Source organism: Pan paniscus, chromosome 12, assembly GCF_029289425.2.
Source record: "Pan paniscus chromosome 12, NHGRI_mPanPan1-v2.0_pri, whole genome shotgun sequence".
NCBI classification, from domain to species: Eukaryota; Metazoa; Chordata; class Mammalia; order Primates; family Hominidae; genus Pan; species Pan paniscus.
This window is the reverse complement of record NC_073261.2, coordinates 84,045,772-84,060,543: the sequence shown is the minus strand read 5'-3', so window position 1 is coordinate 84,060,543 and position 14,772 is coordinate 84,045,772. Positions and strand designations below refer to the sequence as shown.

General features: G+C 45.8%; 1 protein-coding gene across 1 annotated transcript; it reads right to left on the bottom strand.

Moving 5' to 3' along the window:
- Positions 1 to 669: 669 nt before the first annotated feature.
- On the bottom strand, positions 670 to 14,284 carry LOC100968761 (cytochrome c oxidase subunit 7A-related protein, mitochondrial). Its single transcript, XM_034953035.4, has 3 exons — positions 13,525 to 14,284; positions 3,396 to 3,527; positions 670 to 1,543 (listed from the first exon to the last, which is right to left on the bottom strand). Exons 1-3 carry the CDS (start codon positions 13,594 to 13,596, stop codon positions 1,403 to 1,405), a joined length of 345 nt encoding a protein of 114 aa, XP_034808926.1. The 5' UTR covers positions 13,597 to 14,284; the 3' UTR covers positions 670 to 1,402.
- Between the last annotated feature and the right edge of the window lie 488 nt (positions 14,285 to 14,772).

Genomic DNA, 14,772 nt, shown 5'->3' with positions numbered 1-14,772 from the left:
CCATAACAATCTTAAATGACTCAACAAAAAACAGATCTATCTGTGTGTGCATATATGCACTGTGTGTGCCTGTGTGAGAGAACAAGAAAAAGCAAAGGTGCCAATATATTGATAACTGGTGATCTAAGTGAAGGATATACAGGTGTATATTGTACTGTGCTTAGTCCTTCTGTAGTCTGAAAATTTTCAAAATAAAAACTTGGGGGAAATAACAGAGAATAAAATTTAGATTTGCAGAGAGAGACAGAGAGAGATATCACTGCAAGGCTACTATTGAGTATTTTCAAATCACCACATCTTATCCTGAGCAAGAGGTCACTGTTCTGTGCTATGGTAAGATACAAACTATTCCTTCATATATAATAAAATTCCACCTTTTTTCAAAATTAATATAGGGTAAGTGAAGTCTACCAATCATGACAGCAAAGGAAATTAGTGTCTAAATGAACTGTGAGTTACAGGTACATTTCACTAAGGGGCAGGCAGGTTTTTATAAAAAACCATGTGGTAATCATCAATATGCCATTAAGACTCCTATTTCTAGACTTTTAAGAACCATTTTATAAAGATTATCTGGTGCCTAATTAACAAGAAAGAAATTAGACTCAGGTTTAAGATGCTGCTGGTGTTCTGAAATTACTCTGAAAGGTCATTCAAAGAACTTCAAACTTAAAATTTTTCATTCATGTATTTATTCCACAGTCAAAATAAATCAAAATTTAAAGCTATAACATTTTTAAAAGATAAAGGAGAATTTGTGGCACAGCTGCATTAACAAAACAGACACCAGTCTAAAGTGCAACACTAAACAGGTGTTCTCTGTTCCCACGGTGGAATAAATACACACAATTACACATAAGATTTCACTAAAGATAGGAGATGAGGCAAATAACCCTTTGAAATTACCTGCCCAACAAATAGAGGCAGGCTACATTAATTTAACATTTTACTGCAAAATGGAAAAAATCCGCGAGATGACTAACTCAAACTCCTCATTTCATGCACATGACCTTGGCTTCTGTGTTCTTTCCATAGCCACATCCAAATCCAGAAAGGCTTCTGCACCCCATGCTCAAAAACGCAACCTCAAGTCCCTGAGGTCCTCAGCACAGACTGACATTAACAAGCCTGTGTTCAGCCTTCATCCAGAACCTCCAGGGAAATCAGGAGCACAAACACAGAGCAAAGCACCATTTCTTTAAACAATGGCTTTAACTGTCAAATGAGCTCTGACAAGCCATATGCATTTCATAAACAAACCAAAACATCATCTTCATATCTTCCTATTTTTTCTTGTAAAAATGTTAAGCCATCCAAGTAAAAAAAAATTTTTAATTTAACAATGAAAAAGGAACTTCAAAGGGTTTATGCCAAAAAACAAACCAGTCCTCTGCAGCCTAACTCATTTGTTTTTGGGCTGCGAAGCCATGTAGAGGGCGATCAGGCAGTAGATGGTCCCTCCCACAGTCAGCGCCATGGTGGTCCGGTAAAGCATTTGGTCAGGCAGGCCTCGTTTCAGGTAGACGGGCACACCATCAGCTTTCTTGAAAGCAAGAATTAACAAGGGCATGGTTGAGAAGAAAAATATTTTACAATTTTACTCTTAAAAAAAAACAAATTTGTCTACTCAGTAAGTAATTCATCAACACATGACAGTGGGAAAAGCACTAATCCATGGAATGCTAGTAGATGTTCCTATAAATGTAGCTAAAGCTTGTAAATCCAAAGTCATTCTCCAAAATGCTGCCTCAGGAAGCATGCATGCAAAAGATTCCAAATGTCTAAGACATTTATCACATATTGCTTAACTGGAACATTGGTGCATTTTTTAAAAGGCAAAGGTAATCAGTAGCTAAAAGAAGTGCAGGCAGGAGAGGCTGGGCGCGGTGGCTCACACCTGTAATCCCAGCACTTTGGGAGGCCGAGACAGGCAGATGGCTTGAACCCAGGAGTTCAAGACCAGCCTGGGCAACATGGCAAAACTCTGTCTGTACAGAATAACTAAAATTAGCCAGGTGTGGTGGTATGCACCTGTAGTCCCATTAGGGACTTCCTATTAGGGAAGCTGAGGTGGGAGGATCGCTTGAGCCCAAGAGGTCAAGGATGCAGTGGGCCATGAGTGTGCCATTACACTCCGGCCTGGGTGACAGAGTAAGGCTCTGTCTTAAAAAAGATAAAAAGAGGTGCTGGCACGAGAAACGTTCTCCATTTAGTTTGGCTTGTGATCATAAGTGGATGGGGTCGGAGTACATCATGTCAATAGGTTCAAGTCCATTTGGCATTCAACTGCCTTCTTTCCGTCACACTGTTAAACCCATTTAATAATCAAATTCCATGAGATATTTAAATCATCATCTTCATCATCATTTTAGAGACTGGGTCTCACTCTGCTACCCAGGCTAGAATGCAGTGGCTCAATCATAGCTCACTGCAGCCTCAAAATCCTGGGCTAAAGTGATCCTCCCGCCTCGGCCTCTGGAGTAGCTGGGGTTACAGACGCGTGCCTACACACTCACCTAAGTTTTTTTGTAGAGGCAGGGTCTCGTTATGCTGCCCAGGCTGATCAAGCAATCCTCCTACCTTGGCCTCCCAAAGTGTTGGGGCTGCACAAGTGAGCCACCACACCTGGCCTGTTTAACTCATATTTTGCAGTGTCCAAAATCCTTCCCCACTGCACCTTGAGATTCTAAATGCTCTCTCAAGCCTTACTTATCAGATAAAAAGAGATTAAACTGATCAAAACAAAAGTGCTCTATCCTCAAGATGGGTCTGGATCTGGACTACTTTTGAGGAGGGGGAAGCTACCTTACAGCAATAGCAGTAGCAAGCACTGCCACTCCCATGGCACCTAAGATTTGGTCAGGTCACTAATTTCTCAATAATTTGCAGGTAGATTCACTTTAAAAACATTTTCAATTCTGATTCTGGATTCTCTACTGATGTGCAAACCCATAAGCACCTCCTCTACTTTCAGCAATAGCTCAGTGAATTTTAATATCAAGCAAGCAAAAAACAATGAGAAAAAAACCCACTGCCAAGTCACTACATGTGTCACAAAGTCAAACATATATATTGAGTCATTCAGTTATACAGGCTACTCAGTTATAGAGGCTATTGCTTCTTCCATGCAATAAATGATCAAGAGCTATTCATGCCATTTCAAAACCCTCACACCCTTAAATACTAATGAGGAAATTAACCACCCTCCCCTCTTTTATCAGTATCTACCTATATAAAGTTCTATTCGTTTATGGCTCAAACTAAAATCAAGAGAATACTACTTAAAGAAAAAGAAGGAGGTTGGGTAGTAAACTAGATTAAGATTTAGTTTCATAAGGGATTTTTTAAGCCTATTTATTTCACAGGCTTCTCTGTTGTAGAGTATCTTCCCTCACCTGGAAAAACTTTTGTAGCTCTGGAACTTTGTTTTTCCCAGCATAATCATACACTGTGGAATCGGAGGTCAGTTTAGTTGGTGTGGCAAATATGATAGGTGGTGCTTCTGTGGAAACCACAGGCTTTAATCCCTGTAGAGAAAAAAACGAAAATGGCAAGTTGAAAGTATGTCTCAGGAGGCTGTCTGGAATAGTGGAGGCAGCCATTCAACTACAAGAGAGAAAGAAAGTCTCTCCAACTTTCCCAGAGCAAACCCTGTCAAGAACCCCTTGCCATTACGATTGCAGGGGGCGGGTGAGGGTCGGGGGGACGCCAACAGAGGCCCAATCTGAGCTTCCAGAAATACCTGGTGTGTCTATCTTCTTAGCAACCAGTAAAACATTTATAATCTGTTATGAACTTGTCATTAGCTTTCATGAGGGATCTGTCTGCCATTTTTTTCTTCTAAATGAGTTAATCTAGTAACATGGAATGTCTAACCCCAGAGCAGACTTCAGAAACTTTTCCAGACACACAATAAAGAAATATTCAATGTGGAACAGGCTTACTGGTTTAAAACAAAACTAAACAAACAAACAATACTTGCCTTCCAGGACCAGAAAACAAAATCAAAACAAAAAACTTTTTGAAATGAACTTTCCAGCATAAATAAACACATAAATTGAAAACACACACAGTAAAAATTTAAACAAGGTGAAGGGGGAGGAAATACTGACACATGCTACAACACGGATAAGCCTCTAAAACATTACGCTGAGTCAAAGAAACCAGTCCCAAAGACCACATAGTGTATGATGCCATTCACAGGAAAGTCTAGAAGAGGGAACCGCAGAGACAGAAGGTAGGTTAATGGTTGCTTCAGGTGGGGGCTTGGGGGCTAGGGAGGTAACAGTTAAAAGGTACATAGGTATCCATTTAAGGTGATTAAAAAAATGCTCTAAAATTAACTGTGGTGGTAGTTGCATATATCTGTGAATACACTAAAAACCCCTAAATTGTACCCTTTAAATGGGCAACTTGTATGCTATGCAAATTATATCTCAATTAAGCTGCTTTAAAAAAAGGTGGGGGGATCTCTGGTTTTTTATCTGAAAGGAGTAAACCTACAGTGACAAATATATAGAGTAATCCAAAATAACCTGTAAATTAAAATAAGGAGCTAAGAGTTATAAGCCAATAAAAATCATCCTTTTATGTTAAATTCTAACTAAGAAAAATAAAAATTTGCCCTGTCCCTCTCCCTCTCCCCCTCTCCCTCCCCCTCCCCCTCTCCTCCCTCTCTTTCCACGGTCTCCCTCTCCCTCTCTTTCCACGGTCTCCCACTGATGCCGAGCCGAAGCTGGACTGTACTGCTGCCATCTCGGCTCACTGCAGCCTCCCTGCCTGATTCTCCTGCCTCAGCCTGCCGAGTGCCTGCCATTGCAGGCGCGCGCCGCCACGCCTGACTGGTTTTCGTATTTTTTTGGTGGAGATGGGGTTTCGCTGTGTTGGCCAGGCTTGTCTCCAGCTCCTAACTGCCAGTGATCCGCCAGCCTCGGCCTCCTGAGGTACCGGGATTGCAGACGGAGTCTGGTTCACTCAGTGCTCAATGGTGCCCAGGCTGGAGTGCAGTGGCGTGATCTCGGCTCGCTACAAACTCCACCTCCCAGCCGCCTGCCTTGGCCTCCCAAAGTGCCGAGATTGCAGCCTCTGCCCGGCCGCCACCCCGTCTGGGAAGTGAGGAGCATCTCTGCCTGGCCGCCCATCGTCTGGGACGTGAGGAGCCCCTCTGCCTGGCTACCCAGTCTGGAAAGTGAGGAGCGTCTCTGCCCGGCCACCATCCCATCTAGGAAGTGAGGAGCGCCTCTTCCCGGCCGCCATCCCATCTAGGAAGTGAGGAGCGTCTCTGCCCGGCCGCCCATCGTCTGAGATGTGGGGAGCGCCTCTGCCCCGCCGCCCCGTCTGGGATGTGAGGAGCGCCTCTACCCGGCCGCAACCCTGTCTGGGAGGTGAGGAGCGTCTCTGCCCAGCCGCCCCGTCTGAGAAGTGAGGAGACCCTCCGCCTGGCAACCGCCCCATATGAGAAGTGAGGAGCCCCTCCGCCTGGCAGCCACCCCGTCTGGGAAGTGAGGAGCGTCTCTGCCCGGCAGCCACCCCATCCGGGAGGGAGGTGGGGGTCAGACCCCGCCAGGCCAGCCACCCCGTCTGGGAGGGAGGTGGGGGGGGTCAGCCCCCCGCCAGGCCAGCCGCCCCGTCCGGGAGGGAGGTGGGGGGGTCAGCCCCCCGCCCGGCCGGCCGCCCCGTCCGGGAGGTGAGGGGCACCTCTGCCCGGCCGCCCCTCCTGGGAAGTGAGGAGCCCCTCTGCCCGGCCAGCCGCCCCGTCCGGGAGGGAGGTGGGGGGGGTCAGCCCCCTGCCCGGCCAGCCGCCCCGTCCGGGAGGTGAGGGGCACCTCTGCCCGGCCGCCCCTACTGGGAAGTGAGGAGCCCCTCTGCCCGGCCAGCTGCCCCGTCAGGGAGGGAGGTGGGGGGGAGGGAGGTGGGGGGGTCAGCCCCCCACCTGGCCAGCCGCCCCATCCGGGAGGGAGGTGGGGGGGTCAGCCCCCCGCCCGGCCAGCCGCCCCGTCTGGGAGGTGAGGGGCGCCTCTGCCCGGCCGCCCCTACTGGGAAGTGAGGAGCCCCTCTGCCCGGCCAGCCGCCCTGTCCGGCAGGGAGTTGGGGGGTCAGCCCCCCGCCCGGCCAGCCGCCCTGTCCGGGAGGGAGGTGGGGGGGTCAGCCCCCCGCCCGGCCAGCTGCCCCGTCCGGGAGGGAGGTGGGGGGGGTCAGCCCCCCGCCCGGCCAGCCGCCCTGTCCGGGAGGTGAGGGGTGCCTCTGCCCGGCCGCCCCTACTGGGAAGTGAGAAGCCCCTCTGCCCAGCCACCACCCCGTCTGGGAGGTGTGCCCAACAGCTCATTGAGAGTGGGCCATGATGACAATGGCGGTTTTGTGGAATAGAGGGGGGGGAAAGGCGGGGAAAGGATTGAGAAATCGGATGGTTGCCGTGTCTGTGTAGAAAGAGGTAGACACGGGAGACTTTTCATTTTGTTCTGTACTAAGAAAAATTCTTCTGCCTTGTGATCCTGTTGATCGGTGACCTTACCCCCAACCCTGTGCTCTCTGAAACATGTGCTGTGTCCACTCAGGGTTAAATGGATTAAGGGTGGTACAAGATGTGCTTTGTTAAACAGATGCTTGAAGGCAGCATGCTCGTTAAGAGTCATCACCACTCCCTAATCTCAAGTACCCAGGGACACACACAAACACTGCGGAAGGCCGCAGGGTCCTCTGCATAGGAAAACCAGAGACCTTTGTTCACTTGTTTATCTGCTGACCCTCCCTCCACTATTGTCCTATGACCCTGCCAAATCCCCCTCTGTGAGAAACACCCAAGAATGATCAATAAAAAAATAAATAAATAAAATAAAAAAATAAAAAAAAGAAAGAAATAAAAATAAAAATTTAAAGTCAGAAAGCATAATTCAAACCCAGCCTTTTCCTTTTACAGACAAAGAAGGAAACCTCTTGCCCAAATACAGTCATCAGTCCGCTGATTCTTGTCTCAAAGAAATCTAAATTTACCTATAATTGACAGGGCATAGTATAAAGATTAGATATTGAAAACCTCAATGCTACTCCCACCAGGCAAGCACTAGATGAACAGGTCAATAAAAAGAAGCATTAAAGTAAACTTGGCTTCTATTTCTTCTGACACAGTACAGTAAATGGGAATGAACCATGGCCTGTTTTCTGTAACGTATTCATTCATTCAACATTTATTACTGATCACTTGCTCTACACTAGAAATACACAATGAATAACATTGCCACAGTCTCAGCCACCATGGATATTAATGTTATAAACCAACAGCAGCTAATATCTATTTAACCCTTGTGAAGTGTCAGTATCATGTCAAACATTTCACATGCATTACTTCACTTAATTCTGACAGCAACCCTATGAAGATATTACTATTCCCATTTTTCAGAGGAAAACACTGGAGAGAGAATAACTTGCCTTAGATCAAATAGTGAAAAGCAAGTCAAGTTTTCAAACTCAGGCCTTTCTCAAGTCCAGAGCCCTGGCTTTTAAGTATTCCACAACTCACACCCCACCCTCCCAATCAACTATTGCTTAAAAACAACAGCCCATTTAAAGAGAAAGTTTGGTCAGTAAGATGTTGGCCTACATTTAGAAATACAACACACTCAAAACAGAGACTCAGAGGAGTCAGAGAGGCAAACAGGGGCTCTACTATCAAGATCAAAAGGCTAACAAGGATCATGGTTTGAACTGGATGGAGAATGTTAGATACTCCTTTATATCATTCTGTGAGCTCACCATATTTTCTCCTTGAAATGCAAAAATTTCTTCTTGAATGCAAAAATGTAAAAACTCTTTCTACCAAGGATCTCCAAAAATGGCTTGAAAGTAAATTCATGTTTCGACAGGACTAATGTGAGAGTATTTTTGAAGGGATTGTATTTGTTTGTCCAAGCATGCAGTGATTCAAAACTACAGCAAAGTTTTTGAACAGTATCATCTGAAAACAGGAATATCAACCATCTTAATTTTAAATTAATTCCGTATTTCCCTTTATAATATTGTAAAACTTTATAGAATTGAAGTTACCTATAATCTCATTATCTTATCCCATTAATTGTTATAAATTGTAACTTTTCCTCCAATGTTTATTCAGGTTTAATAATTTAACAGTCACAGTGTAAAATCCTACGTTCTTTTTTTTTTTTTTTTTGAGACGGAGTCTCGCTCTGTTGCCCTGGCTGGAGTGCAGTGGTGCAATCTCGGCTCACTGCAACCTCTGCCTCTCAGGTTCAAGCCATTCTCCTGTCTCAGCCTCCTGAGTAGTTGGGACTACAGGTGCGCGCCACCACGCCCAGCTAATTTTTGTATTTTTTGTAGAGACTGGGTTTTGCCATGTTGGCCAGGCTGGTCTAGAACTCCTGACCTCAGGTGATCCACCAACCTTGGCCTCCCAAAGTGCTGGGATTACAGGCGTGAGCCACCATACCCGGCCCATTCTGTTTTTTTTCCTTTTTGAGCTAGGCTCTTGCTTTGTCACTCAGGCTGGAGTGCAGTGGCGTGATCCTGGCTCAGGAGCTATCCTGAAACCTCCCAGGCACAGCCATGTTCCCTCTGCCTAGAATGATCTTCTCCAGGTGTCCACGTGGCTTATACCCTCACCTTCTTCAGGTCTTTACCCAACCCCATAAGTCACCTTCTCAGAGAGATCTTTCTGACCACCCTTTTAAAAACTGCATGTCCTCCCCCTTGCCCTACTAACAACTTACCCTCTTTATTTTTCTCCACAGCACTTATCACCACCTAACATACTATGTTTTACTTTGCTTACTGTGTCTCCCTGCACTATAATGGAAGCTCCACAAGCACAGGATTTTGGCACATCTTGTTCACTGCTCCTATATTCCAAGACTTAGAAAAGCAACTGGCAGAGTAAGCGCATTCAGTAAATATAGGCAGAATGTTCAAATAAACTAAAGAAGGCTATAGCTTCACAATGTAGGTTTGAGTATCTCAGAAACAAAGTCTGATCAATTGGCATTTGATGGCAGGGCATCCACAATTCCCATAGCAATAAGAAAACAGCTGAAAGCTGTTCTTATAAAAAGTGGACAGGCTGGGCGTAATGGCTCATGCCTGTGGTCCCACCACTTTGGGAGGCTGAGGTGGGAGAATCACTTGACTCAGGAGTTTGAGATCAGCCTGGGCAACGTAGTGAGACCTTGTTTCTACAAAATATCAAAAAATTAGCCAGGTGGTGCACATCTGTGGTCCCAGCTACTTAGAAGGCTGAGGTGGGAAGATGACTTGAGCCCAGGCGGTCGAGGCTGTAGTGAGCTGTGATCACGCCACTGTACTCCAGCCTGGGCGACAGAGACTCTGTCTCAAAATAAAATTAAAAATAAGTGGACCATAGATCAAGAAAAATCACATACTTTACTTTTTAATACTGAATCTCTTAGCTGCTTAAATATGCCCCACCTCCAAAATTAATTACGAGCCATTCAACCTTAACCACGTTTAGTAATTAAGTTCTTCCTAGTTTATTTCAATTGCTCCAAATTTTTAAAGAGAAAAGTAAACATGATTTTCCCTCTAAAAGTTGGTTGTAACATTTTCCTTTTCTTCTACCTCTTAGGTTTGGGGAAGAGGGTGGAGAGAAAAGATGATCCCCATAATTTTAATTTTTAAATGATAGAAATGTATGAACTTTTCCACTGTGATTTAGGACTGGAGACCAGTTTCAATCTGCAGTGACTCAATTCATTTGGCTTTTTGTTTTGTTTTGTTTATAGATAGGATCTCACACTGTCACCCACACTGGAGTGCAACGCATTGATCACAGCTCACTGCAGCCTCAAACTCCTAGGCTCAAGTGATCCTTCCGCCTCAGCCTCCTGAGTAGCTAGGACTACAAGTATGCGTCACCATACCCAGCTAATTTTTCTTATTTTTTTTTTAGAGATGGGGTCTCACTTTGCTGCCCAGGCTGGTCTCAAACTCCTGGCCTCAAGCAATTCTCCTGCCCTGGCCTCCGGAAACACTGGGATTACCAGTGTGAGCCACCGCACCTGACCTCTATTTATTTCTAACGGTAAGCTAGACATCACCACCTACCTCCATGTCCTTCTGACACCTCACACTCATCATGTCCAAAATTCACTCCTAAGCCCATTCAGGAACACCCTGTCACTGTGAAAAGCACCAATTCACCAATCATGCTGAAGCCCTCCCTCCTCATCCCCAACATCTGTCTCATCTGAAAGGATAAACTACCACAACTCTGCATCAAGTTGCTCTGCAACTTCCTACTCGTGCCTCACAAAATTAAGTCCTTACATCCTAGGCCTTTCATGATTTACCCCCATCCTCCACAGTCAAACTTACCTACTCAATGCTTCTCCTCCAGACCCCCTCCCTTCCTTCACTCTCACAGTTCCCTTTACCTAGAATACCATTCTGCCATCTTAATTGGGAGAGGAATTCCTAGATCACACAGTAAAATTACGTTTCCTTTTTTAACAAACTGCCAAACTGTTTTCCAAAGTGGCTGCGTCATTTTACCATTTCCACCACAAATGTAACATGTTTCGTTTCTCTACATCCTCACCAATACTTGTTATCATCTGTCTTTTTGATTCTAGGCATTCTGGTGGATACTAAATGGTACCTCATTGTGGTTGTGATTTGCTCTTCTCTAATAACTGAAAATGTTAAACATCTTCATGTGCTTATTGGCCTCAATTTATTTTTGACGCAATTCAGAGAAAGATAAGGAAGATGCTTTTCAACCAATGGAAAATGCCATCCCACCAACTGCTTGCTGTCAAGCTGACTTACAAATCTCTACCTGTGCGATTGTTACAGAACCACCTTTTCCATATTATGTTATTTAGTGCATGGCAAATTATTCACTTTACTTACTACTACAAATTACAAACATCTTCATCGTATGTTTCCAGGAAAGGAAAAAGCTGAAGTACTCCTAATTACCAAAGTCAGAGCACCTAGTTGGGAGGGCACCTGTCACAATCACTCAGAAATTTACAATTCATATAAAGCCTACACAGTATCACTTCTTTTCAACATAGTTTAAGAAATCTTTAAGTAACTAAGAAGTTCAAATTCTCAAGAGAAACACGATTCACGAGGAGAGGTACTAGAAATCTGAAAGCCCTATCTATATCAAACTCATCGCAAGGTAATCTCTGCTGAGCGCCCATTTTATTACAATATGCCAGTTTTTAGTCGAAAAATTTACTTTTTTCTTACTAAGCAACAAAACCTAGATTATGCTGAAGATACATTAAAAGAACATAAACCAAGTGTGGTGGTACACATCTGTAACCCCAGCCACTCAGGGGGCTGAGGTGACAGGACTGCCTGAGCCGGGGAGTTCGAGATCAGACTGTGCAACACAGCAAGAACCTGTCTCAAAAAATATTTTAAAAAAATAAATAAAAGAACATCTGCTACCACCAACAGAATAAACTGTGATATATTTATAAAATGAAATCCCACAGAAGAATAAGAGGATAAAAGGAATTAACTACTGATACGTACAACACGGACTAACCTCAAAAATATTTTTTGAGCAGCCACACACGGTGGCTCACATCTGTAATTCCAGCATTTTCAGAGGCAAAAGCAGGACGATTACTTGAGCTCAGGAGTGAAAGTCTACAGTGAACTGTGACTGTGCCATTGCACTCCAGCCTGGGTCAGAGCTGGTTCCATTTACATGAAGTTCAAAAAAAGGCAAAACTATCTATTTATGACGATAAAAGTCAGAATAGGAAGGTGGCAGGGATTGACAGAGGGTACAAGGGAACTTCCTGGGATGATGTAACATCTTGCATATTGAGGGAGGTGTGGTTATACAGTACATGGGTTTGTCCAAACTCATCAAACTGTAACATTTAATATCCATACACTGGAGAACACATTTCATAGAAGCAGATGATAGAAATGGCCATTTTCTCACATAATCTGTAAAAGAAGTGCAACACTGCTGACTATTCCTTCCTTACAAGTCATTACCAATTCGGTTTCAGTGACACCACACTGGTTTCCGTTCTCATCCGGACTATTCTTTAAACACATTCTCCTTCTCCACCCTCCCTTCATGTTTCTATACTCTAACTATAATCCGACCTTTCTTCCCTACAAATTACCACCTATGGGCTGAAGACACCCAAGTTTATTAAACTCCATATTCAAAAATCTAGCTGCTACCAAGCATGACATATCACAAGCTCAACATTTATAAACCCTAAACTCTTCCTTCCCGTTCCCACCGCAACTCCCCCACTAACCCCCGCAAAAAAAAAAAACAAAAAAAAAACTTGCCCTTCTTATCTGAGATTCGAATCATCTGTTTTTGTTTTTAGAGACAGGATCTCACTATGTTGCCCCAGGCTGATCTCAAACTCCTGGGCTCAAGTGACCCTCGGCCTCGGCCTCCCAAAGTGCTGTGATTTACAGGCGTGAGCCACGGTACCAGACCTGAAATCTTTCTTAAACATCTGCCTCTTGGGCAAGCTGCAGTGTCCCACAGAAAAAGGAAATGAAGCAACAGTAATGAAGTATCCTTGACAGCTCATCTGGGCCCCTCACTACTGCAGTCTAACTGCGTATCTCACCGACACTTCCCACACTTCTCTAGAGGATTAGGAGGGAATATACGATCTCAGACAGCTTCTGGTGAACAGTTAACACTTATCCAGAACCAACCACCTGCCCAAACTGCTAGTCACTCGACACACTTCATTTAATGTGTACTAACGCCGCCCTGGATGAAACTGAGCACACAATAAATTAACTAACTTGGCCAAGGTCACACAATTAAAGCAGAAAACGCCATGATTTGAAAAGGCACGTCTGGGGCTCTAAAGTTCCTCATGTTTACCCCCAACACATGCTGGAGACTCAAACTCCAATTGGTAGAACCTGCGTGAAATGGAATACTTTTCAGACAACCCAAACAACGAGCATCTGTCAAATATTTTACAATCGGGAAAGTGTAACCTCGCTGCATGCAACTTCCCTCCCTGGACGTGTTAAGTAACCTGTTAAATTTCCCAATCCAGATCATAACCCCCCCAACCCCCTGCACCATGGTTTCTCTAAACGCCTTTATCCCCGCGCTCTCTAATCTCGAGCTCAAGTGAGGCTGCCTATGGGGCTCTGGCAGATGACAAAGAAACGACAAGGAAGCCGAAAGCCAGATGTCTTCGAAGAGAGGGAGAAGGCCGGACCTCTGACTCGGGTCACACTGGGGACCCCCACAAACCATCCCTTTTAGACAAGTGACCCCGGGGGTCACCTTGACCCCTGCAGTGAGCCAGACCAAACTTCCACGCCAGGCCAGCCCCCGCCAGGTGAGCAGGTACACAAAAAGAAGCCTCAGTGACCACCGTACGCTGGTGTGGAGAGGCCCCGGGAGGTGCAAGGAGAACAGAGACGAACTCGACCGCGGGCAGAAGCCTCCCCTGGCTCCAGCGCCGCGACTGCCTGTCGCCGAGGCTAGGGCCGCCACTTCTCATGTCCGAGCTGGCCAGGCGCCACTCGTACCTGCGGGCTATAGGCCTCCGAAGCCCATGCTCCTGCCAACTTCTGCGTGAAGCCACTAAACTTGTAGTACATGACGCCCAGGGTCCGGCTTCCCGCATCCGCTGCCAACGCGACCGCCCCAAAGAAGGACCCCGCCTCCCCGGCTGTGGTCCCGAGACTCAGCGCAAGGACCCGGTGCTGGGACTAGGGCTGCCCGAAGATCGCCTAACTTAAAACCTGCACACTTAAGCCGCATTGGGGAACCAAAAGCCAGGGTTCTCAGGACCACGAAAGGCAAAACCAGCTCTAAGAGAGCACGAAAAGTCGATGTGGCGGAGTCTGTAGGAAATATGAAGTTCCCTCTTTCCCCCATTCAGATTTGGGCAGTGCCACGACAACTCAAGAAATGCGCAAGCGCCCCACGGACTAAGCCCGGCGGACTAAGCCCGGCAGTGTCGGAGTCAGGTGGAGCATGCTCTAGGAGGGGCAGGCTCTAGGCGGGGCCTGGGGGGGAGAGGGCGGTGATTGGTGGGCGTGGTCTGGGTAGGGGCGGGGCTACATCGAAGCCTGTTGGGAATTCCACCATCCGAGAGAGTCTGTGCTGCGGAGCCACCGTCTGGTCGTCGGGGTGAAGGCGTCTCTTGCTTTACCGAACTTTAACTGATCGTAGTCTCATTTATTTCCTTCCGACCTAGAGCACCTCTTATCCAGAAGCAACCACCTGCTGTTGCTCAGTCTGCCCAGGAGTATAGACTTGTCGGCCAAGCTTCCCCTGGCAACCTGGGAGTTGAAGCAAATAAGAAAATTTGGAAGCACCTGCTGAAGGCTGTTTAGTACCGAGGGCTGTTGGGAGATTTGCCCCAATAATATAAAAGTAGCCTCCTGGGCTTTGTGCAGAGGAAATACACATGCAGAGTGATCTAAAGCTCAGGTACCAGGATGTAAATGTCACACGGTTTCTCAGAACTGGTTTTTATTCTCACCTGAGTTTTAAGGTCATTGATTATTCATCCTTTTCCTGGCCTCTGCTCTTTGAGATAAATGAGGTAGGGGGAGGGTGATCAGAAACACTTGTAAAATCTGGACCTTGAGCCTGAAAGATCTGGAACTACCACTTTCAGTTCTGGTAGTATTCGCTTCAGTTCAATTTAAATATGTCTGTTAAGCCTGTGCTGTGTGCAAGGTACTGTGTAAAAAGAGTATACTAGTTTCTTACTCTCCAGGGATGGACTCAGGCTTTTCTTAGCTTCATCATCTAACCATAGGTTT

Coding starts and splice junctions, on each gene's coding strand:
- LOC100968761 (XM_034953035.4), bottom strand. CDS start 13,596: ATGTACTACAAGTTTAGTGGCTTCACGCAGAAGTTGGCAGGAGCATGG. Junction 3,528..13,524: donor CGGAGGCCTATAGCCCGCAG/GTACGAGTGGCG, acceptor TTTTCTCTACAG/GGATTAAAGCCTGTGGTTTC. Junction 1,544..3,395: donor AGCTACAAAAGTTTTTCCAG/GTGAGGGAAGAT, acceptor CTTGCTTTCAAG/AAAGCTGATGGTGTGCCCGT.